The sequence below is a fragment of the Juglans microcarpa x Juglans regia genome, chromosome 6D (genome assembly GCF_004785595.1).
Source record: "Juglans microcarpa x Juglans regia isolate MS1-56 chromosome 6D, Jm3101_v1.0, whole genome shotgun sequence".
NCBI classification, from domain to species: domain Eukaryota; kingdom Viridiplantae; phylum Streptophyta; class Magnoliopsida; order Fagales; family Juglandaceae; genus Juglans; species Juglans microcarpa x Juglans regia.
Genome location: NC_054604.1, coordinates 26586573 through 26613202, shown reverse-complemented (window position 1 = coordinate 26613202; position 26630 = coordinate 26586573). Strand labels below are relative to the sequence as shown.

Here is a 26630-nt window from a genome sequence, read left to right as displayed (position 1 = left end):
TCTAGAGAAAAGAGTGAAGCCAAAAACTTAAGATATTTTGTTGTACTCGCTTTTTGAAAAACAATGTTTTGATATATTCCGTGTTTGTGTTTTAGATTTTAGACTGTGCATATACCTAATTTTATTACATCAACCATTTTATTACATGTTATGTAAAAATTGAAACAAAACTGACTATGAAAAAAAATGAGAACGTTTTATGTTATAGTTGCAAAAAAATAGAGACTTCACAATCAAGGTAAACATTTTTTTTTCATATTCTAGAGTTAAAAATTTTACCTTATAATTAGAAAATATTAATTGCTAATATCAATAAATAATAATTTATTTACTATTTTTAGATATCAAGTTTATTTGGAAAGTATGACGATAGCGCATCAACTCCAATAACTACTTTTGGATCTGCAATAGCAAATTGTGTAGCTGTAAATGTGTTTGTAAAAATTCCTATATTATAGTTATGGATATTTTGCAGATAATATATGTGATATTTTTTATAATTAATGAAAAAAAATCTTAAAATATAGACAATTACATTTTATAATTATATATATTAATCTATTTTTTATTATTACATATTTTTACAGGAAATTCTTGTTTTTAAAAATATTTTTCATATTTATGCAACTGGGCACACGTGCAATGCACGTGTTTGCCCTAGTGTGTGTATGTATATATTCTTTCAGCTTGTATGCGGCCTTTATTATTTTAAAAATTCATCGTTGTTTTCATTAAGATGTACTTCGGATTTAAAGTTAGATTTATATATCCTCGAGTTTTTAGTTTTAATACGGCTTTTTAGTAAAAACTATATCCTGCAAGTTTTTTTAAAAAAAGTGAAACTATAATTAAAAAATTATTTTTTATTTATTTCAAAAGGCCTACATGCATGCAAAAACTTCAAATAAAAAATTTGTATATACACAATTGATCCGTTGTTTATTCATGTTATAATTGCAAGTTTAATCAGTTTATTAATTATATTTTATTGGATCAATTTATTTTAATTCAAATCCATTTATATCAAATCTAAACGTCTTAATTTCAAAGATTATATATACACTCTTACGCATTATAAGCAAGCACTTGCAACCATTTCCAAATCGTGCAATAATTTTCTTACCAACTATTCTCAACGGAATGAAATTTGACTCGTAAAAACTATGCATAGAGAGAGAGAGAGAGAGAGAGAGATTGAAAATGGTCGACAGAGACAGGCAGCTAGCACCAACTATTTCGTAACTCTTACTAAAAAAAAAGAAAGGGATCGGAACACAAACCCATCATGTGCGCATATGTATTTCGATCCCTATTTATATAAGACCTTTAAGTGTCACATAGTACCAATATTGAGTACTGATCTTTAGATCATCACCAAACGTCGGTCGTACGTGCGTACACAGTATAATTCCAAGATCTGCAGCTAGGCCTGGAAATGGCAACAAAAAGCACTAAGGTTCTTGTTGTGGGAGGTACTGGGTATTTGGGGAGGAGGATCGTCACGGCAAGTTTAGCCCATGGCTACAAAACCTTTGTTCTTCAGCGGCCTGAGTTGGGTCTTGACGCCGACAAGGTACAATTGCTACTTTCTTTCAAGAAGCAAGGAGCCGTCCTCGTCGAAGGCTCCTTTTCCGATCACCGGAGCCTTGTCGATGCCGTCAAACAAGTTGACGTCGTCATTTGCACCATCTCCGGAGTGCATTTTCGGTCTCACAACCTTTTGATGCAGCTCAAGCTTGTTGAGGCCATCAAGGAAGCAGGAAACGTAAAGGTACCTGATCTATTCCTTTTTCTTTTCTTTTCTTTCTGGGAAAATGAAAGGAAAAGCTTGAATATCTGCTGCTGCAGTACTGCATCGTTTTCCTTACAGTGGGTGGCTGGCAAGATCATTTATTTTTTCAGATCACCTAATTACAGTACTAGACATGCATTTATTTATTTTTAGTTTCAAATTCTGATCAATAGGAATGTTATTGAATTTCATCTAAAATCATGATATCTGGGAATTCATTTAATTCCATACTAATTAACCCCATGCATATGAACCATAACAACCTATAAATTCCACACAAGCTAGCAGTCATGAACATAATTTCTGTGTTTTTTTTTTCCCCTTTTTTTATAGAACATAAAATCTGTTTTCTAAATGCATATCTCTGATCATTCTGCTACGTACTAATAGAAGAAATACGAATTCATTAAAACAAAAAAAAAAAAAAACAACAGTACTGTAAGGAGATCGAAAAGAAAGACTAGAATAGATCAACGTTTATTTACCAGAAGTACTTTTCCGATTGAGTGGTTCAGAAAAAAAGAACGATTTCTTTGATCCACAACAGTAATCAACAATAATAGTACTACCGTAGAAGTATAAAATCAAAAGTTTTTTTTTTTTCTCCAGTACTTGATTCCCATGCAACTGAATTTTTTTTTTTTTTTTTGGATTTTTCCATTTAAATTATGAGATTCAATCAAATGAGTTTGGGTTAATTGGGTTAATTTAATTTAAAACTGAAAGTGAACCCACAGAAATACGAACACAAATAGATAAGAAGCTGAGGCTGAGAGCTAGACATGAATCATGGATAGATCAATTTCATGATTAACAGATAAGAATCAGACACATACACATACATATATATATATATATATATATATATATAGAATAATTCTATATACAGTCGTGGAATGCCCAAACGTCGTGCAGTCGCTTTGAAAAAGAATGAGGCCTACTATTAAAAAATTAATTTCTTTTCATGTGGATCCTATATTTATTTACCTTTTTCAAAGCGACTGTACGACGCTTGCACACTCACGACTGTAAGTATTATTTCTCATACATATATATATATATATAGGCATTCATGACCCATGCATGGATGCCTGTCTTGCCAGGAACCAATTTTTCAGAAAAAAAAAGTAGTTAATTATTGCAATTAGGATATTGCGAGGCTTCGAACGTCAGGATCATAAATTAATATATACGCTTCACCTAACGCAATCAAAACTATACCCTACCTCATGATGCCCTACTACTCAATGATATCGATGCAGTTATTTAATGACATATATCTTGAAAAACGAATAATAATCAAAATTGATAATTATAATTAGGAGTTGATGAAATTGTACTTGTGATCAGATCAGTATCAGTACTACTACTGCTGCCTATTTAATATGTCTATATAGATTATATATATATATATATGTATGTATGTATGTATGTAGCTAGCATGATGATTAATTTGCACAAAATTAATTAATTAATTAATCTGAATTAGCGGTTCTTGCCATCGGAGTTTGGAATGGATCCTGCACGGATGGGGCATGCACTTGAACCAGGAAGAGTGACATTTGATGAAAAAATGAGAGTGAGAAATGCAATAGAGGCTGCTAAAATCCCCTACACTTATGTTGCTGGTGCCTGCTTTGCCGGTTACTTTGTTGGAAACCTTTCTCAAATGGATACACTCTTTCCTCCTAAACAAAAAGTGCTTATATATGGAGATGGCAACGCTAAAGGTACTAATTCTATGTATTAACAATCAAATTAAGTCTCTTATCTGCATATAAATCATATTTTCTGAGTAAAATGAAAAATAAGTTTGAACTTTTTTATTTGATTCGTCTATTATATATAAGTTGCATGCATACGTGCTTCTCGATCGTGATAATCCAATGAGAATGATCTGTTTATTTAGTGAAAGAAAGATCGATCGAGCTCAGAAAATGCATGCAGAACTAAAGTGATCATATTAATCTTACTTATATAGGAGATAGGGGTTTTTGATGATCAAAAGCAAATCGATATAATATTGTATGTCCTCGTACTTGTGATTGTTCACACACAGTACACACACACACACACACACATATATATATATATATATATGAGGAATGCTACATACAGTTGTGGAGTGCGCAAGCGTTATGCAGTCGCTTTGAAAAGAGTGGCCGGGTATACTATTTTTTTTTTATTATTATTTTTTTTCATGTGAGTCTCGTATTTATTTATTTTTTTCAAAATGATTGCGCAACTCTTGAACACTCACAACTGCAACTACCATTTCTATATATATATATATATATATGGTTCATACTATTATATACTGCAATATCTCTCAATTAATAGAAATAATTTCTTTCAGTTTCCATTTACATTGATAAAGCTGGTTATATATAATATATATATATACACATATATATTTGCAACATGTAGTGGTTTATATGGATGAAGATGACATCGCAACCTACACAATCAAGACAATAGATGATCCTCGAACCCTGAACAAAACCCTTTATCTTCGGCCACCTGAGAACATTCTCTCCCAAAGAGAACTGGTTGAAAAGTGGGAGAACCTTTGTGGAAAGAAACTCGTAAAGATTAGCATTTCAGCTGACGACTTCCTAGCCTCCATGAAAGGTACGTACTACTCTCAAATTAACTTAATTAATTGCTTGCCTGAGTTATGATCTGCTCAATCGATCCTCACGTACGCTTTTTACATGTCTGCAAGCACATGCATGAATGCAGCTACGATAATTAACTATCATTCTTCTTCTTGTCTTTTTTTTTTTTGAAACATTTTCATGACCTGCGCGCGTGCAGGAATGGACTTCGCTGGCCAGGTAGGAGTTGGGCATTTCTATCATATTTACTATGAAGGTTGTTTGACAAGCTTTGAAATAGGGGAAGAGGCCGGAGAAGAAGCTTCAAAGCTCTATCCGGATGTGAAGTACATCCGCGTGGATGAGATTCTAAAGCTCTATCTATAAGAAGTACCATTAAATATTACAACTATCTATATACATAAGGTTGATACGTATACGTTCGTAGTCTGAGAACTAAATGCAGTAATTCATTGTGTTGAATGGCGACAATATTGAAAAAAGGGAGTACTATAATCAAGGAAGCTGTACTGATCAAACATTAATGATATAATATTGCCAGGAATTAATCATGTTTGTAAATCTTAGTTTATTCATAGTAAAAATGACAAATCACATGTTGGCTAAGTGGATGTGTGTGGTGTAAGGCTTTCTCGTAGCATTTCTCAACAGTTTTTCTTTTGTTGTTTAGAAGGATAAGACCCATTGGTGTAAATTTCAAATACGAAGTAGTCCAAAACCACCGACACCTTCAGAATGTTGCTTGAAGCAAGATTTATCACCATTTTACTCTCATCCCATTCTGCTAACTTGATAATGCCCCCTAAACAAAAATGATAGACATCCATACAACTCTTTTTACAACCTTTTATATAATTATGTTTTAAATGAGACATTTTTTGTAAAGTTACTAATAAAAGTAACATCAGTTTATCTAAATACCATCATCTTAATATATATATATATATATATATATATATATTTGTATAAAAGGTTGTAAAATAGATTATACATGTATCATTACTCACATTTCCTTATTTATAATGTTTCTTTACCTTTGACTTCACTTAAGCTAAACACAGCCAGCAGTGTAGGGGTACAATTTGGGATGCAAATAAAGCCAATCGGATTGTAATTGATTCGAAAACTGGTTTTGATGCTTATTTATACCTTTCTGCTGAGCAAACAAACATAAATCGCTATAATCAATCAAATACAGGGTGATAAATATATACTTTTTTTTTTATTGGCACATGGCGTTCAAGAACAAAGTCCTGACTAATCCTGAAGGTGCACAGACCCTTGGCAAGGAGTTCAAGGGGAAGTGGCTTAATCCGATGGCCCTTAAATATTGTTTGCATCCAAAAGGATTCGAACCTTAGACCTGGAGGGAACATACCACTAAGGCCAAAGCCTTTACCACTTGAGTCAACCCCTAAGGGTTAGGGCGATAAATAAATATAGAAAAACTAACTTAGAAATAAATAAATTAGATTTGTTTTCTCATGATTAGGAAAGGAAAGAAGGTAAGAAAAAAATAGTCAAACTGGAAACTTGGTGTCATGGGCTCTGGAGGAAATTTACCTGGAGTTTATTACTCTTAATTGACTAGTTTTCTCAAGGAGTGGAGCCTACGTATCATGGTTTTTCATGGCTATAGGCTTTCTAAGAAATATTTCATCCCACATTAATATTTCTCTGGCTGCAACAAAGCAAATTCTAGATCTGAATTGGCGAATTCCAAGGGCCCTGTAATTTGGATATTTAAGAGCTTCTAAATTTGTTTTAATTTTGTTCTATGATTGTACTCGGTTATCATTTATATGTATTTTCTCAGCATTTTATGTATACCTGTTATGCATTATCTACAGCAACAAAATTCTCATTCATCATAAACATCATAAGGAGATTCACGATGGGGCTGTGCTTTGAAAATTAGGACCAGAGATTGCCTATGGCTCCCTGTCATCGTCCATTGCTTGATAATATATTGAGCATTGCATTAGTTTACATTATAGCAGTATCAAGAATGATGGAATGCAATATAGTATAGAAAATGCCGCAAATAAAAAGATGAATGGAAGAGGGTAAAGAATGAATACTAGGGACTCACACGAGACAGGGATTTCGCCAATTGAATATAACTAGACTGAGTGAACTTGGGGGGAGAGTCATGAGTGGTTCATCCCCACTGAGCTTCCGAAATGCCAATCCCATGGCATATCCTAAGGCTCGTGCAACTGGAATGGCAACTGCATTTCCAACTTGACAGTACCTGTACAAAGTACAAAGAATATTGTAATGACATAGGGTTTACTACATGACACATTACAGCAACTGTATTTCTCACACATCTTTCGTTGAAGAAATAACACATTATAACTGTATTTCTCTAAGACCCCTTTCCTGGAAGAAAAATATAAGCTGGTCTACTTTACAAGCAACCTGAATGAAATATACTTTGCACATAAAAAGAAAAAAAAAAAAAAAAGAAGAATGAAAAATAAAAACAAACTTTTTGGTCATGTTGAAGGTCTGCAATTTGATTATGCTAAATTCTTGGATGTAATACGGGGCCCAACTTTCAGCCTTGAATCCTCCTCTCTATTAAATTCCAACATGTCAAGTAATGTGAAGCCAACACAGTGATCAGTCACATAGAACGCTTCATACTATTTGCCTATCTTCATTTGACCGTGAGAAATGTTTTTTTTTTCTTACAATTTTTGGAGCAGCCTGGGGTACAAGTCATCCTCAATTTTAAGTGGTGGTTAAGATTTATATATGTTAAACTGTCTTTTAGTAACTCAAAAGATTTGTTTTATTTCCTTTTTTACGGGTCTTAAAGAAACTTCAGAATTAAGATTTATATCCTATAAAGGCTTTTAGAATCTCATTTAATTGTTGACTTTTCTTTATTCACTGAATTTACAATTGAGTTCTTTTTTTAGTACAGGGAAACTTTCTTCCTTTTTTTCTTCATTGTAGTGTTCAAGAATTCAAGAGAGGTATGATCTCCTTTTTTTTAACACTTCTGCCACACCATTTAGTACCAAAACCCTTGTTTGATGGCAAAGCCATGCAATGGTGCCAATCACCCTAGAGACGATGCTGCAAGAGAGAAACTCCTCTAAGACTAAATTCATGAACTCCCAACATGAGATGCCAAAAATCTTTCATGCAAAAACTTTTCCACATGAGGCACAACAACTTTTGTTTGAGACGCCACAAACTTTACACCATATTCAGGCAACTCTCACTTGGCTTATGCTTGTCTAGATGCAAATCAAGACTGAGAGAATTCGCAATGTCAATGGGGTTCACATTCAACCTCTTAGTGATTGTGTTCAAATGCCTCGAAAGAATCCTAGCAACGGTGGCGATCGCTGTGATTTTTGGGCTATTTGGATGGACTCTGACTTTTGCAAGAAAATTGGTTCTTTGCATTTATGAAGATTCCACAAGAAGAAAAAGGTGGAGGTGGGTGCATAGAAGTTGGAAAACTGGTATTTCGTGGGAGAAAATGCAGATCTCACGGACATGAGAAGGAAAGGTACGGGTAAGATAATGGAAAAACATGAAGCATCTGTAGATTACCGGATTCCTACCTCTGGATTATGAGCAGCTTCCTTTTCATATGAACCAAAACTATACACAGGGAGAGGATTCTGAAACTGTCCTAAAGAGTCAGAAACAGTCGAGGATGAAAAAGTAATATAGGTGACATAAGAAATTCATTACCATGAGAACTAATTTGAGGTAATTAATGATGGATGTAAGCAATATGAAAGTGAACCTAAACAAAATTCAAGAAGACGATAATAACAACTCCTAACAAGAATAAAGAGGAAGCTAATAGGCTGCCCTTAGAACTAAAGCACAGCACTCAGCACAATTACACAAGGAAAATTCCTAAGAGAAAGGCATGGAGATGTACAGGGTAAGGGTGACCATTCTGGTGGCGATGGTCTTGTGGGGATGACATATGACATATTCGGCATGAATTCATGGTGTGGGAATTCATTTGACAAGATTTTTGGACTTCTAGATTAAGCAAAAGACCCTGGTAATGTGCAGCCAACTCAAGGAAGAGTTTCTCTTCAAGCATGGGAGACTGGCTACAAGTTACCCCTCGATTCCAAATTGTGCTTTGGTTTTTCTTTTTCTTTTTGCTTTATTATTAGTTTTTTGGTTTTTCTATTAACAATAAGACTTCTATACTTATCAGTCTTTTAGTAACTCTAAAATTTATTTATTTCTTTTTAGGATCTCTTAATAGCCTTACAATTAAGATTTTTAGCCTAAAGAGACTTTTTATTGACACTTATTTCCTCATTGAGTTAGCAATCGAGTTTATTGTTGAGCTGTTTTAATGACGAGATTTTCTTCTATTTTCTATTTCATTGTGTATTAAGGATTCAAAAGAAACTTATTCTTCTGTTTTCTGTCTCTAGATTGGGGCTAAATTGTATACTTAGAGCATGTGCCAAACCTTGTAATAGGTCTGGCAAGGGTGTTGATCAGAAACAACCCTTACAAACAGTAATAAATATTCAAATGGGATGTTATATTATTGATGTTGTCAATATATTGTCTACTTATAAAAAAAAATTATATATTGTCTAATTGTAAAGCCACGTGATCTCCTTTCCAAGAGTGATAATCCTTATATATAATTTCACATGACAAGAACATAGGAAATGTTTTTCATAAATGCTTACACATGACAAGCACGTTCATTTTTTTTTTCTTTTGAGAGGATACGGGAACCCTAAAATATTCATAGCCATACCTCTCTTTGATGGTACCACATAATCTATAGTAATCAGGAAAACCTTGCAACCTTGCATACTCCCGTATAGTAAGGACTCGGTCTTGCTCTGGATGTAATGCTGCCTACAAAAGTTAAATAGCTAACAACAAAATCCAGAACATGTAATTCCATTCCAAAATGAACTAGAGGAAGGTTGGACCTGATTGTGGCAACTTGGAGATGTTACGACAGTGGGCACTGTCTCATCCCACCATAACCTTGCAAACGGCCTACATGTATGTCACACTATCAAACTAATGAATGTTACAATGGAATAATAGCATATTCCTTTTATGTCTACAGGGGGAAAAAATCCAACCTTCTGGACTTTCCTTGCTCAAAGGTAAATGCATAATCTGGTACCTGAAAGAAAATAAAACAGTATTTTAATTAGCAGAGTTAAAGCCACAGTATTCAGCACCATCTATGTTTGGATAGCTGCTCATAACAGCTTCCCAACTCTCTAGCTTGCTAGATTTCAAAGAATTTTGCTCTTTTTTTTATTTTTATTTTGTTGCTAGTTGGGCGCATCTTCTTGCATACGTCATGTGTGCTAGGGTCACGCGCCCCTATGCGCTCTTAATGAAATTGCATTATTTAAAAGCAAGTAGATAGAAGCCCTTTCAGCCCATCATTTAAAAGTAAGTAGGTATAATCACATGTATACTTCCTGTGCACTTGGGCAATACCTATTTCTATATCAATAAAATATCTTATTACTTATCAAAAAAAAATTACGATGGTCAATCCAAAACAATAAATTGGGTAGTATGTTCCATGATTAATGGCACACCAAAATCCTCTTGATTTAGCGAATGCCTGATGACTTGATATCAAATTCAATATTCAACGGCTCATTAAGAAATAGCTCATAAAAAACATCAACTTCTAGGAACATGAAATGCCAAATCGAAAATTTCAATGATAGACAAAACAAATGGTAACATACATGCAGCATAGAGTGAGTATTACAAACCACACAGAGAATAAGCCTCATTTTCTTGTAAACGACCGATAAATATTCAGCAAATGCCAATCTGGAAAGCAATTAATGGCAATAAAAGAAGATGAACAAAAATGGGGTTTCCAACTACTAAATGTTCGAGGATTTGATGAAGGACAAAAAGTCACTGTAAAATTTCAAAAAGCAAAACAAAACAAGACAGTTCTTGATAAGAAAGAAAGAAAGACAGAAAAGCGTAACTATGATTGAGAAATTCGGATAGACCACCCACCCCAAGAAAAAGAAAAGAAAAGAAAATCGAAAACTATAATGAGTTCAAAACAATCACTCCCAGTACAATGTCAAAACTTTACAGGGTTGGTTCAAACAGCCTGGGAATGAGGTGGGAAAGGCAATTTCTTTCCAATGTTCCCAAATTAACCAATGCAAAGAAGTTTACTTTCCCAAGGCAGAGGAATGTAAGGAGTTATCAAATCTCAAATGTTAATTCACTCCAATATTTCAATTTTGGCTGGGGAGACAATTTTTCAGTAGAATTTGTTGAGGACAAGGACTTGGAAATTAGAGAAACGTGAGAAGATAACTCTTCCTCCCTGTCAACAATCTATAATAAACAGCATAAAGTTACCTAACAAGGATTCAACAGAAAACGTATACTTACCAATGACTTTCCAGATGGCAGCAGCTTTTGTTCTGTTCGATCCCGCCGAGCCACATTGTCAGCTCCTACAACTACACCAGGAAGATCTCGGAAATTTGCTCCCTAGAAGTTCTCGTAAGTTAGAAGTAGTAGATAGGGTCAAAGGTTAGATATCAAAGCAAAGTTCAGATGTGACAGACTTTTCTTTTTGGAATTTGGCAAACTCGTAAATAATCATCTTCACTCAATGCGAATGGCCGGTGGTCGTAAAGTGAATGTTTTGTTTCTAAAGAGTCATTTAGTGCGGAGCCAGTCATCTCTGTAGAATAAAAATAAGATAAAAAAAAATAGACATAAAATAGGTCAGCTTGGTTTCAGTATCAAGTAAGCAATTTATGAGTAATACCAAATATAGGCACAGAGGCACTCTAGACGCAAATGATAAAAGAGATACAAAATAAAGCATGTATAATTAGGACATTATCTATGCCAATGCCTATAGTCTTCTAAAGGGAAATACCAGTTTGAATGTGACTAAACGATATGAAAATGGTGAAATGAAAGGAAAAATTCTGAACATATCTAATTAAGTGGCAAAATAGACATAACAAATGTCAACACTTTCCCAATCCCAAACTTACTTCGATAAGGCATGTTACCTTAGCCTTTGCGAAGTTATCTGTGAGGATGGACGAATTACAATTTTCCTAAAATTCCAATTTTATACAAAAGGTTGAGTTTAATTATTTAGCCAACATTCTAACACTCCCACACGCAAGCTCATAGTCTCCCTCAAGGGATAAGTCATACACTGAGAATTCTTATCTTTAGACAAGAGGTACAAAGCGAAAGTGAAGAGAAAGTTTCAACTTAAAACCACCTATCATAATAAATTACCATTTTCTCCAACACCTTCTATCAGGGGTGATTTAAAAAATATATATACCCAGACAAAAAATGGCCAAATATCAAATCTTTTAGATTCTAACACAAATGAGGGTACCGACCTAATTCAATTAGGAAATCACTCAGAATCAATTGATGAAAAGAAACACGATATGCCTCAATCACAGATTTTCAAATGGATAGATCACTGAAAACATTCTACGAAGTGCTGTGAACTGGACTATACAAGTACGAAAAGAAAACTCGTAAAAAAATATATTTGTACATTCACAAGTGCTGATTATATTGGTTTGTAATAGAAGTTCAGAGATGCATAAGATATTCCATATGAAGTACTCACGAGGCCAGGTTTCATCATTGCTTTCAACTTCAAAAAATCTGTAAAAACTTATGTTTGGGCTGTACTTCCCATGTCAAATGTTCTTATTCCTATTGATTTGCCTGAAGTATGTAACACATGCACAGAAAGCACTGGTATGCATAAATATTTGCTTTCATAAGAAAGTCTACAACCAAATGGATCAAGTAACTTGGATTTTCAATCTAGAACCAAATCTATGAAATCTAAAAAGTTCAAGATCTAAAGTATCTAGTTGACCTTATCCAGATATGCCTCAACCATTCAAAGCAGAAGAACTGGAAAAGGAAACCAATGAGAATAGCTACATATAGCTAAAGTCAGTGATTACAGCATTTAGATATGAAAATGGCCTTTATGGTTACATTATTTTTATGGCCTTTTTTTTTCTATTTTAATGCATGGCCGAGGATTAAACCAAATACTATATCAATCCTATTCAACCCAGTTAGATTCTTATTAAATGAGGGAGCATCCCCCCAAGACCAATGTCCTTACCAGTTGAGCCAACCGTACTGTACTTTGTCTGAGGTTCTCTTTCTGATTCACACAACCCGTGCGTTTGAACCTTTTTTGCAATAGAGCTTTTTTGTGTAATTTACACAATCAGTGCATCCGGATTTGTATGTATTGTGTTTGGTACCACCCATAGAAAATCTCAAGTTTGTGAGTCTTTTTAAGTACAACATAACTTCCAAAATTGAATTATTATGAGAGTTTCTTTGGACACCAATACTGCCAACCAAAGTACTAACAGTGATAAAAATAGAGGATTAGATTTAGAAGTTTTTGTGTATGTGAGAGAGAGAGAGAGAGTCCAATCTGTGTTCATCTTTATAGTATTTTAGATTTCATTTTCAATGTTATTTCTTATTTCTGTTATTCTATTATTTTATTTACTATTATTATCATTTTTTTCTTTATTATAACTAGAAAGTACATGATGAGAATGCGAGATCCAAAAATGTGTTTTACATTAGCTAAATAAAACAGAAAACCTAACAGAAGGGGTGTTTCTTAAATAATATTTAGCTCACAGAGTCTCAGTCTTACTTTAAAAACATAGGATCTCTACTACACCAACCGTAAATTTAAGAGCCGTACATCGTGTTTTTCCTTTCTAAAATTGTTAGTACAAATCACCAATATCAAAGAATGCTTTTAAGATGTATTAGGGCATATGATCAGAGTATATGGAAGGTATTAGTTCCATCTAAAGTTGTTTTCTTTACTTGGACAGATGCACATGGGAAGATTTTGACGGTTTATAATCTAAGAAAGCGAGGTATGATGGTATGGAGTGGTGCTACATGTGTAAAAGGAGTGGGGAATCGATAGATCACTTGCTCTTACATTGCGAGGTGGCTGGGGAGTTATGGGCTGGCATCCTTAGTAGAGCTGGGCTGAGTAGGCTATGCCTAAGAGTGTGGTGGATCTATTAGCATGCTGGAAAAGGTCTCACAGTAGCGTCCAATTGGCAGCCGTGTGGCGGATGATTCCTTTGTGCTTAATGTGGTGTTTATGGTGGGAAAGGAATGACAGGCGCTTTAACAACAAGGAGCGTGCAGCGGGGTAAATCTGGAATTTTTTTGTACTCTCTTTTCCAGTGGTTTTCTGCTATTGTATTGAAGGGAAGGAATGTTCATGAGTTTTTATCTCTTTCTAGCCTACTAGAATGTAATTAGGTGTCTCACTTTGTATACTTCCTGTGTACTTGGGCATTGCCTAGTTTCATTCTCTTCAATAAAGATTATTACTTATCAAAAAAAAAAAAAAAAGGTTTACAACCAAACTAGAAACATGGCACCAAAAATATGAAGGAGAAAGAAACATTTTCCATCTAACTAGAAAGCAACAAAGTCAAGTTAGCGCCTAGATCATTGCAAGTAGTCATATCAAAATGCCAATGCCAATCAGTGTAGAACAGGAAATTCATAATTATGAGTTCAAAATTAGCAGCATAAGTTACATTTAAAGGACGATGCCATTACCATATCGAGTTGATCTGATATATCTTTGAAAATCAGTTTCTGGAGGTTTTTCACAAGACATTTCTTCACGAATTTCAATGTTTGTGACCTATAATAGAAATTAGTTCAATATCCAGTTGAATTAATAAAATCATAAAAATGAAAAAATTAAATATGATGTCAGTACAGCTGGAAGATCAGAGATGGCATCACGAAGCACAAGCGCCTCTTCTAGTTCACGAGGTTGATCTTCTTCAAAAGCAACAGTATTGCGCTGTACAGGAAGGGCAAAAATAAATCACAAAAATTAAAATAGTGGAATGAAGGTTTCAATATTCTAATGGACTTAATGTTCAATACCTCAAACTCGGGCGGAGGCCAATATCTAACAATAACATCATGTGTTGGAAGCGGAAATTGGGGAAGTTTCTGCATGCAGAAAATATAGAAGGAGAAGAAGAATCAATTGCTTAGCTGTTCACCTCATGGAGATGAAGTCCTTTGCACTATCACATAAATGTTTCAATGATTTTACTCTTAGTTTACATAGAACTGTGGACGACTTTATTTCCTTCAACATATAACCTTTCCTCTTTGTTTTCGTGTTTTGGGGGGGGGGGGGGGGGGGGGATGTGGAACTGCTAGATTGTAGTATCACTTATAATATATGGGATGAGTGCAGTCAAATGAATCCCCTCCCTCTTATTATTGACCAACCTAACACATGCATGCGGAAAGGGTGGTTAAGCATCACAAAGGAAAAGTTTAGGGAAGAGTTGTGTGAACAACCGATTGCATGGTGAAGAGCTTGCAGTCCGAACAGTAATAGCCATAGTAGGTAGCAGTAATAAAAATAATTCTCAATGGTCAAATGGCAATTGAACTAAAAAGGAAATAAGGAGAGAGGAAACACCAAAACCTCCTCGCTTGAGCCACCCTAGTGGTCACCTCCAGGGCGGAGGGAGGAGCTCCTTCCTTCCAAACCCATTTCCAAATACTGGCATGTTCCTCCCCACTTCCTGCTTTGTTCTTCCATAGGTATTTTCATTCTAGCTTTTTCAGGGATAGTATTGAAGGCCAGATCTGGGACTCCTTGATATCATCTGCCTTCTGCATGTTGGCCATGGCCCTCCCCTTGACCATCCTTCTTCCAACCCCGCCCTCTCCACTCTATGATGTTCAACATGTGAGCCACAAGCGTCGGTCTTGTCAAGATTGGTCTGAATACCTCTTCCATTAGGTTTCTTTCATTATTTATAGAAAAGAGTTACAACTTGCTAGATATTTCTTCTACCGATTTCTTTGTCACACGTTAAGACTATTTATAGTTAACCTAATTCTCTGCTATACAATCTTAATATAGAAAGACCTAAATATAGAAAGACCTAAATTATATACATAACATCCCCCCTCAAATTGATGCTGGTGGATCAAAAAGCATCAATTTGTCAACCAAGAACTGATGCCGGTGCCGAGAAAGAGCTTTAGTGAATATGTCTGCAGTTTGACGTTTAGTGGAAATGTGAGGGAGAGTAATCACATGTTTGTCAAAGGATTCACATATGGAATGGCAATCAACTTCAATATGTTTCGTACGCTCATGGAAGACAGGATTAGCGGCGATCTGAATAGCACTGGTATTATCAGCATGAAGAGGAGTGGGATGCAGTTGAGGAAAACCAAGTTCACCTAATAACCCACGAAGCCATGTGATCTCAGAGCATGCGGAAGACATAGCACGATACTCAGACTCAGTAGAGGACTTGGAAACTCTATCTTACTTCTTACTCTTCCAAGAAATGAGTGCATTGCCTAAGAATATGCACCAGCCGGTAACGGAGCGACGAGTATCCGCACATCTGGCCCAATCAACATCACTATACCCCATCAACTGTAAGGAAGATTCTTTATGAAAGAACAACCCGCGAGTAGAGGTGCCCTTCAGATATTGGAGAATGCGGCGGGCAGCGGCTAAATGAAGATGTCGGGGAGCCTGCATAAATTGACTGACTTGTTGCACAGCAAAAGAGATGTCAGGACGAGTAATCGTTAAGTAGTTCAAACTCCCAACAAGTTGCCGATACAAGGATGGATCTGATAGAAGCTCTCCTTCTTCCTGATGAAGCTTAAGATTTACCTCCAAGGGAGTAAAAACAGAGTTACCCGATTGGAGACCACCCAATGAAATAACGTCCTGCGTGTATTTGTGTTGGTGTAACAACATACCAGTTGGAGTAAGCTTTCATGCAAAATGAGGCCTTGAGATGCTGTTGTAATTGCTTAATTAACTTAGTATCTGAGCCAGTAATCACAATGTCATTGACATATACGAGTAGCAATACGATTCCTGCAGATGTCTTGCAAAGAAAAAGAGAGGAATCAAACTGACTTTGAGTAAAATGAAAAGCAAGCAGGTTAGAGCGAAATTTGTCAAACCATGCACGCGGAGCCTGTTTCAATCCATACAAGGATTGGCGTAGCTGACAAACCTCTGAGGAAGGTGTAGCAAACATGCCGGGAGGTGGGGACATATAGATTTCTTCCTTCAAATCCCCATGTAGAAAAACATTCTTCACATCTATCTGCCGGAGAGATCACCCTTGCGATGTAGCAAGTGCCAAGATAGTCCGCACAATAGTCATTTTGGCAACAGGTGCAAATGTCTCTTCATAATCAATACCATACTCCTGTCGGTTCCCAAGAACCACGAGGCGGGCCTTGTATCTGTCCAGTGAGCCATCAGCTCGAAACTTGACTGAGTACACCCATTTACAACCAATAGGTTTGACATCAGAGGGACAAATTACAAGGTCCCAAGTGTGATTGTCTTGAAGAGCTTGGATTTCCTCTTGCATAGCATGCTGCCAACACGCTTGGGTGAATGCCTGAGTATAGAGTGAGGAATAGAAATAGTGTCGAGAGTGGCAGTAAGCGAGATGTGAGGAAAACCATACATATCTGGTGGATGTATAACTCGGGTGGAGTGTCGAGGTATAGGAACCGCAGAATCAGATGGATGATGGATCAGTGTCTGGAAGGGGCGTTGAAGAAGGGGGAAGACGTCGATGATACACCATACCTGGTTGAAAACGCTTAATAGAAGAAGATACATCATCAAAAGCGGGAAGAAGAGTAATAGGAGGATCACAAATAACCTGAGACTGAAAGAAATATTGATTTTCAAAGAAAATCACATTCCGTGAGATTCGGGATTTATTTGCATGAGCATCATAACAAACAAATCTTTTCTGAGTAGAACTATATCCCATAAAGGCACATGTGACAGACTGTGCAGCAAGCTTGTGACGCTCAACAGGTGGTAGATGAACAAAACAAACACATCCAAAGGTATGAAAGGATTGATACTCGGGAGATATGCCAAATAGTCGAAAATAGGGAGAATCATAATCTAGAGTAACAGTAGGCAAACGATTGATTAAATAGACAGCAGTAGATAAAGCTTCTACCCAGAACTTAGAAGGTACAGAAGAGTCAATCAACAAAGTACGAACGACATCTAAGAGATGACGATTCTTACGCTCAGCGACTCCATTTTGTTGAGGAGTATAAGGACATGAATGCTAGGAAATGATCCCCTTTTGCTGAAGAAAAGTTTGAAAAGAATGAGACATGTACTCCCCCCCTGAGTCGGAGCGTAAAGTTTTGATACAAGTACTGAACTGTGTCTCAACAAGCGCAACAAATTTTTGAAAGACAGAAAACACATCAGCTTTAAAACGGAGAAAATATATCCAGGTGAATCGACTATAATCATTGATAAACGTCACAAAATAACGATACTAACCATGAGAAACAACAGGACTCACACCCCAAACGTTAGTATGCACGATCTCAAAACAGTTAGAAGCACGACTACCATGTGCAGGAAAAGGTAAAATTTTACTTTGACCAAGACGACAAGTAGCACAATCAAAAGAGATAGGAGAAGAAGAAAATGAATCTTTATTGCCCAAAAAACCATGTTACATAAGATGAGTCAAGACAACAGAATTAGGATGACCTAATTTCTTATGCCAGACTTCATTAGTATTGGCAGTAGCCGTACAAGCAAAAGAAACAACATTAGGAATTATAAAATTGTAAGGGAAATAAACGTCGTATTTTAGGCCCTTTCGCGATCACCGTCCCGGACACCTGATCTTGCACAAGAGAACCACCACGAGAAAAGTGAACATCACAATTATTATCTACCAATTGTCCAACAGAAATCAAATTGGTAGACAATCCAGGAGAGACAAAAACATCACGAAATGAAGAGCCCAAATTACCAACAGCAGTAATAGGAAGAGTACTGCCATCAGCGATCTGAATATTTTGCGTGCCTTTATACTTAAGAACACCATGGAGACCCGTCGTATTACTAGTCATATGATTAGAAGCGCCCGAATCAACAATCCAAGAAGTTGAGTTAGTACCCATACCTTGCAGGCCTAAGGCCGTAAAAGCAGACACAATCATCTATTGGACCATTGCTGGTGTGAGAATAGATGAATAAGAGCTTACAGTAGGCGGCGCAGAAGATGAAGAAGAAGACTGTATAGCAACCTAAAAAGCTTGGGATTGACGATTCTGAGGCTGTACTCGACAATCTTTGATGAGATGGCCCTCTTTCTTGCAGTAGTTGCAAACTTTCTTAGGACAGTTGTGAGCGATATGACCAAATTCCTTGCAACTGAAACATTGCAACTTGTTCCTCCCTCTCCCTTGTGCTGCATAGGCTACATTCACAGTCTAAGAAAAGACCTTCTCAGAAGTCATACCTATTTGAGTGGATAACCGCTGTTCTTCACGCAACAAATCTCCCAAACAAATATCCAAAGAAGGAACCGGATTACGGTTCAACAAACCAGCTCGAACAGGCTCAAATTCGGGCCGAAGCTTCATTAAAAACTGATCGCGTTGACTCTCAACATGAACTGCTTGAAGAGCCGCGAGTGCCGTAGTGGGAACCTTAGCATGAACAATGACAAAATACTCGCACCAAAGGTTAATAAAACCATAATAAAATTGTGCGATAGGTAAATTGCCTTGATTATAAGTACTAATTTCCAATTCTAATTGAAACTTCCGAGCACTATGATCTTGGTGGTAAATACGGTGAAGATAATCCCACATAGCCTGAGCCGTAGTAAAACAGCGAAGATTGGTCACAAGGTGAGACTCAATCGTCCCCAATAGCCAAGAGATTACCTTGGCATCCTTGACCTCCCATTGAGCAAATTCTTTTTCATCAGTGGGAACTTTAGCAGAATTATCAATATGATTTGATAATTCTTTTCCTTTCAAAAACATCTTAAACTGAAATTCCCATGTAGGAAAATTCTTTCCAGTAAAGCGAACAATAGTATTTTCAATAGACATGATGAAAAGCACTTAGAGAAATATGCTCAAGTAGTCAATCAAATAAGCGGCAAGCCTAACTTAAATTAGGTCCAAATCCAAATGATAAAGGGCCCAAACACGTAAACCAGATCACCCGTAAAACACAAGGAGAAGCCCAACCCGTAAAACAACAACAAAGAATTGAAGCCCACGTGAAAAACCCACAAAACACAAGAAACACAAACCTGCCCAGAGTATTTCTGAAAACAGAGATCACCGAGAGAAGGAACCCACACAGCCACCACACAGAAGGAACCCACCACCACAGAGAGTGTCGTCTGCCACAGAAATGGTCGACTGCCTCACAGCTGCCCAGAAACTTTCGGACCGCCCCAAAGACCTCCACAGAAATTGCCGATACTCACCAAAGGAGACACCCACACATCTTCAGCCACCAGAAACTACCCAGAAACTGTTGACATGCGCCAAACTGCACTGCCCAGAACAGGATCACGACAAACCACCACACAAAACCTACCGATAGCCTCAAAGCCACCAAGGTGACGAGCCCACAAGTCGAAACTCACCAGATGTGTGAGAAAACACTCACCACAAACTTAGAAACTTACCAACGTGCAAAAACAGAGAAGGAAAATAATTCCTACTGTTGCAACTCAGAAACTCTCAAGGATAAAGACCATAGAGAACGATAATCAGAGTAATAGCTCTGATACCATGTCAAGATTGGTCTGAATACCTCTTCCATTAGGTTTCTTTCATTATTTATAGAAAAGAGTTACAACTTGCTAGATATTTCTTCTACCGATTTCTCTGTCACATGTTAAGTGTCTATACACGTTAAGACTATTTATAGTTAACCTAATTCTCTGCTATACAATCTAAATATAGAAAGACCTAAATATAGAAAGACCTAAATTATATACATAACAGGTCTCTCTCCACCCCAAAACCAGCCCCACACCCTCATTGTCTCGCTCAAGCATGCCCACCTCCATATGAGTAGCATAGCGTATAGTGGTTTTACCTGTCTTTTTTCTTATCTGTTCTTGCGGGCACTTGGATACTCGACCAACTGTTGCCTTCTGGACGTCACTCTTCCTCCACTTTCCAAGAGTATGTTGGTGCTCTCTTTTGCAAGGAAGTGGCTTTTGTCCACTTATCTCTAATTGAGGATGCAATGGACGTGGGATTGGAGATCTTCAACCCCCGCCCTAACACAGTCAAACTTAGTAGGACCTTCTTGTTGTGGGATCCACTCGTGATAGATATGTCAAAGCAATTTGACCAATGGATTGCTCCAATAACAACCTTCACGACACCAACTATGAACCTAGCCAATTGTTTGGTACCATTTCCCAAATTGTTTTTATTTTTTGCATTGAATCTACTGTTTTAGTTATTTATTGGGCCCCCACTGCACTTCTAATCTATATCTCTTTCCTTCATTAATATATTTTGCCCATAAAAAATTATCATTACAACAATTAAGTATGACAGCAATGGCCATAATAACAATAATACTTGAAAGAACAACAACATTAATGGTAATAATTTAACTTCCTAAATTTTTATTATTGCAAAGCAGAAGAAACTTAAATAAATAGAATTCACCTCACTAGGATGAGCACCCCATAAAAAAACACGCAAGCGAAATTGTGGAAGACCATAACAACCAGCAGCGATAGTTCCCAGCCTTGCTTGGTAATTCATATGTACCAAACGACTTAATGCATATCTTCCAAGGGAGGCCTTGTCAAATCTCAAAATGTCAACAACATTTTCCATCAACACAAACTTGGGCTTTAAAAATGTGACGATATCCATGAAGACTACAATTTGACGATTTCTGTCATCAGATAATGGAGAATCAATATTTCTATAGCGGTTATAACCACTTATGCCTTGGCAAGGAGGACCTCCACAAATGACATCAACATCACCCTGGAATATATTACAACTTTAGAATTCATTACAAAGATGACAAGGGCAATATTCTTATGGTACTTTTCTATCTAGTACAGTCAGTAGAAACTACTTACTGGGAGTGGCAAGATCTTTGATTTCAATCCACTTTGTACAAAATCCTGTATCCTTTCCTGGCAATTACTGAAAAATACATTTGAATAAGTACAGAGTACCACATCAAGCCGTAAATGATAATAATAATAATGAAGATGATGATGATATCTTTGAACACAGCCACTAATACCTTAACCCTTCAATTGGCTCCCATGTATCCTCACTTGTGCTATAACCCTTCCAATGCACCTAATGAAACAGCTAAGAGTAGAAAATCATCTTCACCAAACTACAATATCAGACAAGAGTAAATGAATATAAATACAATTCACAAAAGCTGCAAAAAAAGGGCTTAACGAGCAAGGGAAAGAACATGATCAATGACTTCCTACCTCCATTGTGTAGATGATGACCAAAACTTCACCATGATTTCATATTTCCCATATTAACACAGAAGAAAAAGATAAAGAAATGTGAACCATTTTTGAAAACCCATCAATCCTAAAGCTTAACCTATCAAGAAGTACATTTCTGATAGTGTAGCACTCATGATAGATGAAATAATCAATTGGCATTACTAGAACAAATTAATATACTAGCACTCATGTAGTGAAGGACTGCAACAACCCGATCCAATGTTATTTTGGGGATTTAATAATGATAATTTTAATGGGCCTAAATTATGTCTAATGGACCATTTTGGAATAGCCCATGAGCTATTAATTTATTGAGGTTGGTTAAGGATTTTAATTAGCCCCATCGGCCCAAAAGTTTATTTTAAAGCCAATTAAGATTTAGGTTGTGTTTGGCTAGTGAGGTGATCTCAGATATTCTATAAATAGTAGTGTAAAAGTAATAAAAAAGTAATGATATAATATTGAATAGTAGTGAAAAATATGTAAAAAATAATAATAAAATAATGAATAGTAGTGGAGTATCTACTACTCAAACTAGCCCTTAGTGGATGGTGTTAAAAGGCTAATATTTTTGGGAAGCCCACTTTGAGGTTTATTGGATTGTTTTGATAGGCCACGAGCCCAAAATTTATTATGGTGGATTAATGGCTTATATTGAGCCAATAATGGAGTTAAAGGCCATATATTTATAGACCAAGTGAATCATTATTTACTTGATATTAGACTCAATAATTTATTTATAAACCCATAAAAAAGGACCTAGCCCATGTGTGGGAAAAACCCAACCCAAGACCATAAACCCATGAAAAGGCCCAAGCGCATTTACTCAACATCTAGACCCGTGTATAAAACTTTGCACGTACACTCATTATCTCCATCTCCTTCATCACAAATCTAAGATTTTCATTTTCATAGCAGCCCCACATCGCACGTCCCCCCCATGGGCAGACAATGTTGTTATTGTATACGCACTCTCTCCTCATGCCAACCCAAACAGCAGGCCACTGCATATATTATGTACCTCCGTCGCATGTTGTCCAACAAGGAGGATTTCCTGCTCAAAGTCTTTCTCCTCCACAAACAACTGAACAGAAGTTGCCAGACCTTCCCTCACGTTCTCGTCAGCCACAACACCGTCATTCACCGTCCCCAGCAACCACATCCACATCCACTTCCCACAAACAGCCAACCAGCCTCCACGTCACACCGCGTGCTCTGTTTTACAATTCCGAACATAGTGCAAGTTTCGTGCTCCTTCGCCCAGATCCACCCCACACCACCGTCCACAGCCCATGAACCACACGGCAGCACCTCCCTCCCACCTAGACCACCAAGAGCCACCCACTGCCGAAAGCAACCACCCTAGCATTGCCCAAGCAAGTTAGTCCAAACTGAGAGCAACCCACGTTCAGCCGCTATCTGCGCACACCTAAAACAGAGCAAGCCGCACGCACTTTCATCAATAAAAGGACTCCACCACCAGATGCCGGTGACAGCCCCCTAAACACCAAGAACCGCCAGCCTTTCATCACGCAACACAACTCACCCCGAGCATGGTCGCAACCAACTGCAAGCTTCTGGAGGCGTAACAAGTCGCAACCCAACACCGGCAACCCATCTCAAAGGCAACCGTGCGCTGTCCATGCTCATTCACCAGAAACCGCGCCCAAGTTCAGTTGCCTAGCCAACAACTGAGAGCCACGACAACCATCGTTAGCCAATTGCACCATAAGTCCCCAACATTTTCTCCCCACGTATCCCTCTACGTACCTCTCATGCATGCATACACATTGTACGTGTTACGGGAAAACGAAAAAAAAAAGAATGTTATGTGTCATGCTATTTTAAGTGGGTCACTGGCTAGGTTTCTCAGGTCCTAATGCTGTTTGCGGGTGAACCATGGTAGTTAACCGTAAATCGATGAAGTTGGGTTTACGGTTAACCAGAATTTTAATGAAAAAGTCGTGAATAAGTTATTTTAGGGTTCATTATTTCATGTGATGCATTGGACAATAAAAATCAAGAGAAAATAGACGTTTGGATGTGGAAATATATTTAGGGTTTAATCGTGTGAATATTTGGAGAGTGACGATATTTAGGGTTAAGAAAATTTTAGGTTTTAGGAAATATAGATTATTTTAGTATTTCAGCCCTTAATTACAAAGTATGCGTTTAATTAGAAAAAGTTGCGTGGCTATTTTTATATGTGATCGATTACGTGCCAGAAATATTGGATTAGCGCTTCGAGGTAAGTAGCATGATCATATCCTTTCATGTATATACAGTTAACGACATGACCTTTATAAAAAGTATTATGTATGTATGCCCTTCATTGGAAGCCCCTTTTTACGTACCAAGTTATGATGTGAGGAAAGTGAATTCAATGTCATGTTAAGATATGTTTTCATTTATGATTAAGATAAGCTATGTCATTATGTGTTCTACATGCATCATGGCAAGTACGATAAAAGACAAGTTATGAAAGAAGATTTAAGAATAGCCATAAGAGATGCAGGGTACCAATGCAATTGTGGGTGAATGTACAAGCCACGAACCTAAGCATGGTTCAACATAGTATGTTATGATACGATTAGCGGTTCCCCTTGCGGCCACAACATGTGGAACTAGTGCACAACCTTGCACACGGGGGTTAAGGTGTGCTGGCCAATGAAGAAATGAAGAGACAAGTTTAATGAGTTATGCTTAGTCCATGTTACATGTTTATGTTAGTATAGGTATAAGTAAGTACGCACGCACATCTTTCAAGAAAATCCTATGTTTATTATGTTTACAGTATGACATACTACTTATTGAGTATTTGACTCATTTTTTTGTATGTTTTTATGTTTTAACCACCACAGGTGAAATATTTATGAGGATGGAGCTGCAAGACGGTACTTGGATCAAGGAGACAAGGCAAAGGCCTAAATCATGTACAGAGCTTTTAAGTTATGATTTTTATAGTACGAAGTTTGAAAAATTTTAATAAATGCTTCTACGTACTCTCCTTTAAATTTTAATGAAGTATGCTTTATTTTCAATTTTGAATCTTTTATACCTGGTGCTTGGTGCTTCTTTAAGAAAAGAGTATTTTTAAAGTCAAGATTAGTAGCACACCGGTCCCTCTATTCTCTAAAAAATAATGTTGTTCTTAACCCTGGGGGAAGCGGGCTGCTACAAGGACATTTGGACAAAACCAGGCGATCAGTACTTTATGAGAGAATAATTAAATGGCATTAGAGTATCAATTAGCCCCACCGAGCTCAAACAGACATATGTGAAGGGCAAGGTTCAAGAGGCTCTACTTATATTTATCAATGTCAAACAGGATAATCCGCTAGATGAGCATTCAGAACCCATATCTCTTTCTTTCCCGATAAATCTGCTCCTATAGTGATATAAAGATGATGGATTTTCTTTTGATATTTATTCTTCCTGTTTCTGGATGTAAGTTGTGATATTAACTTCATATGCAAGTCCAATACAACATACTGAATTGTTTCTAAAAGTCATCAATCTGGTAGGTGCAAATAGAGAGCCATTATGTGATATCAACAATCTACTGTTAGCTTATATAATCATTAGAGCTTAAGAACAACGACAGCAAAACTTCAATTATATTTAGAACTGAGCCCACATGCACTGGAGATAATGAAGATCTTTTAATTACTAAGACAAAAAAAATGTCAATTACTGTCTCCATATGCTATTTTCTCAGAAAAAGAGATGACATGCTTTACCTTAAAATTCAGTCCACGCTTGCCTGTCTTATTGGGATCACCGTAACATATATCAACAAGTCTAGAAACTTCATATTCACCGGTGGGAATTCCATTGCAGTTGTCTGCTCCTGAGGTCACTACTCTTGAGGGATGAGTTCTTCCAGCACCATCGACTCTATAATGTCCGCATAGCTTTTCCCATTCCATCAAGAGCTCTAGAAAATCCGCAGCAGTTTCATTCCTAACCTATGAAATGAAGCATGATACTATTTATAATACCTCCAAAAGATTTAATCATACTGCAACTGATCATAATTTAGTAATTGATAAGGCATACTCACGTGTGTCTCTGGATGATTTAATTTCAAGCTTTCACATGCAGACCCATCACTATCAAGGGCCCACCTCTGAAGTAAATGGAAGAAAGTAAGACAGAAGTCATTGAAAATAATATACAGCAGCTAATTGGTGCGAGACATGGAAAATAAAGATGACAAATCTATAGCAAGTACCATTGCAAGATTAACACCGGTAAGCTTGGCACCAAGACACATTCCAGTAGACATTCCACCACAACCAGAAAAAAGGTCTAATAGTGCTAATTTGGCTTCATAGGTTTCACTATTGGGAACATTCTGTGAAAAGGTTGGGGTGGCCCTCGTATCTACAGGCTTAATGCCATCTGGTGATGATACATCATGACTTCTAACTGAATTATCTGAAGCAAATTAAAAATTTGACAAAGTTAAAATATTTGATCTTTAGTCTCAAGTAAAAAGGTTAGTTCCCAAATAATGCTTATAATTTCCGAACTTGGAAGTTGAGGAATAGGTATGATCATAAGTAACATGACATTTTAGGAAATGCAAAAGTGGCTCAATATATCCAAACGGATTAGATTTACTATCTCTAACAATCTTTTTAAGTTAAAGAAGGATTGTAAAGATAATTAAGAAAAAAAGTATAATAATAGTCGTTATGGCTCTTACAAAGAACATACATAATATAAAACAAGGGACAGAAGTAGCATAAAAACATGAACAAGCAAGAGTTTTATAGCAAATAATCT

General features: G+C 36.7%; 2 protein-coding genes across 14 annotated transcripts in view; one reads left to right on the top strand and one right to left on the bottom strand.

Moving 5' to 3' along the window:
- The first annotated feature begins 1435 nt into the window (after positions 1-1435).
- LOC121234273 (isoflavone reductase homolog) lies at positions 1436-5011 on the top strand. Its single transcript, XM_041130154.1, has 4 exons — positions 1436-1771; positions 3282-3522; positions 4220-4423; positions 4610-5011. The coding sequence occupies exons 1-4, from the start codon at positions 1436-1438 to the stop codon at positions 4774-4776; spliced, it is 948 nt and encodes a 315-aa protein (XP_040986088.1). The 3' UTR covers positions 4777-5011.
- The window catches only part of LOC121234271 (DNA (cytosine-5)-methyltransferase CMT2-like), a 51666-nt gene continuing 26825 nt past the window's right edge, over positions 1790-26630 (bottom strand). For 3 of the 13 annotated variants that reach the window (XM_041130146.1, XM_041130150.1, XM_041130153.1), the window contains 16 exons: positions 26074-26279; positions 25903-25968; positions 25580-25807; positions 21614-21672; positions 21444-21510; positions 21016-21345; positions 14401-14469; positions 14228-14314; positions 14062-14149; positions 11007-11125; positions 10828-10929; positions 9522-9565; positions 9363-9432; positions 9182-9285; positions 6503-6664; positions 4372-4510 (listed from right to left, as the gene is read on the bottom strand). In XM_041130146.1, the coding sequence (XP_040986080.1) occupies positions 4468-4510; positions 6503-6664; positions 9182-9285; positions 9363-9432; positions 9522-9565; positions 10828-10929; positions 11007-11125; positions 14062-14149; positions 14228-14314; positions 14401-14469; positions 21016-21345; positions 21444-21510; positions 21614-21672; positions 25580-25807; positions 25903-25968; positions 26074-26279 (1844 nt within the window). In that variant the 3' untranslated portion in view covers positions 4372-4467. Of the gene's footprint in view, positions 1878-4371; positions 4511-5042; positions 5213-6434; positions 6665-7997; positions 8069-9181; positions 9286-9362; positions 9433-9521; positions 9566-10827; positions 10930-11006; positions 11126-14061; positions 14150-14227; positions 14315-14400; positions 14470-21015; positions 21346-21443; positions 21511-21613; positions 21673-25579; positions 25808-25902; positions 25969-26073; positions 26280-26630 lie in introns of those variants that run through there. The other 10 variants (XR_005934354.1, XR_005934355.1, XR_005934356.1 and 7 more) reach the window with 10 other exon arrangements.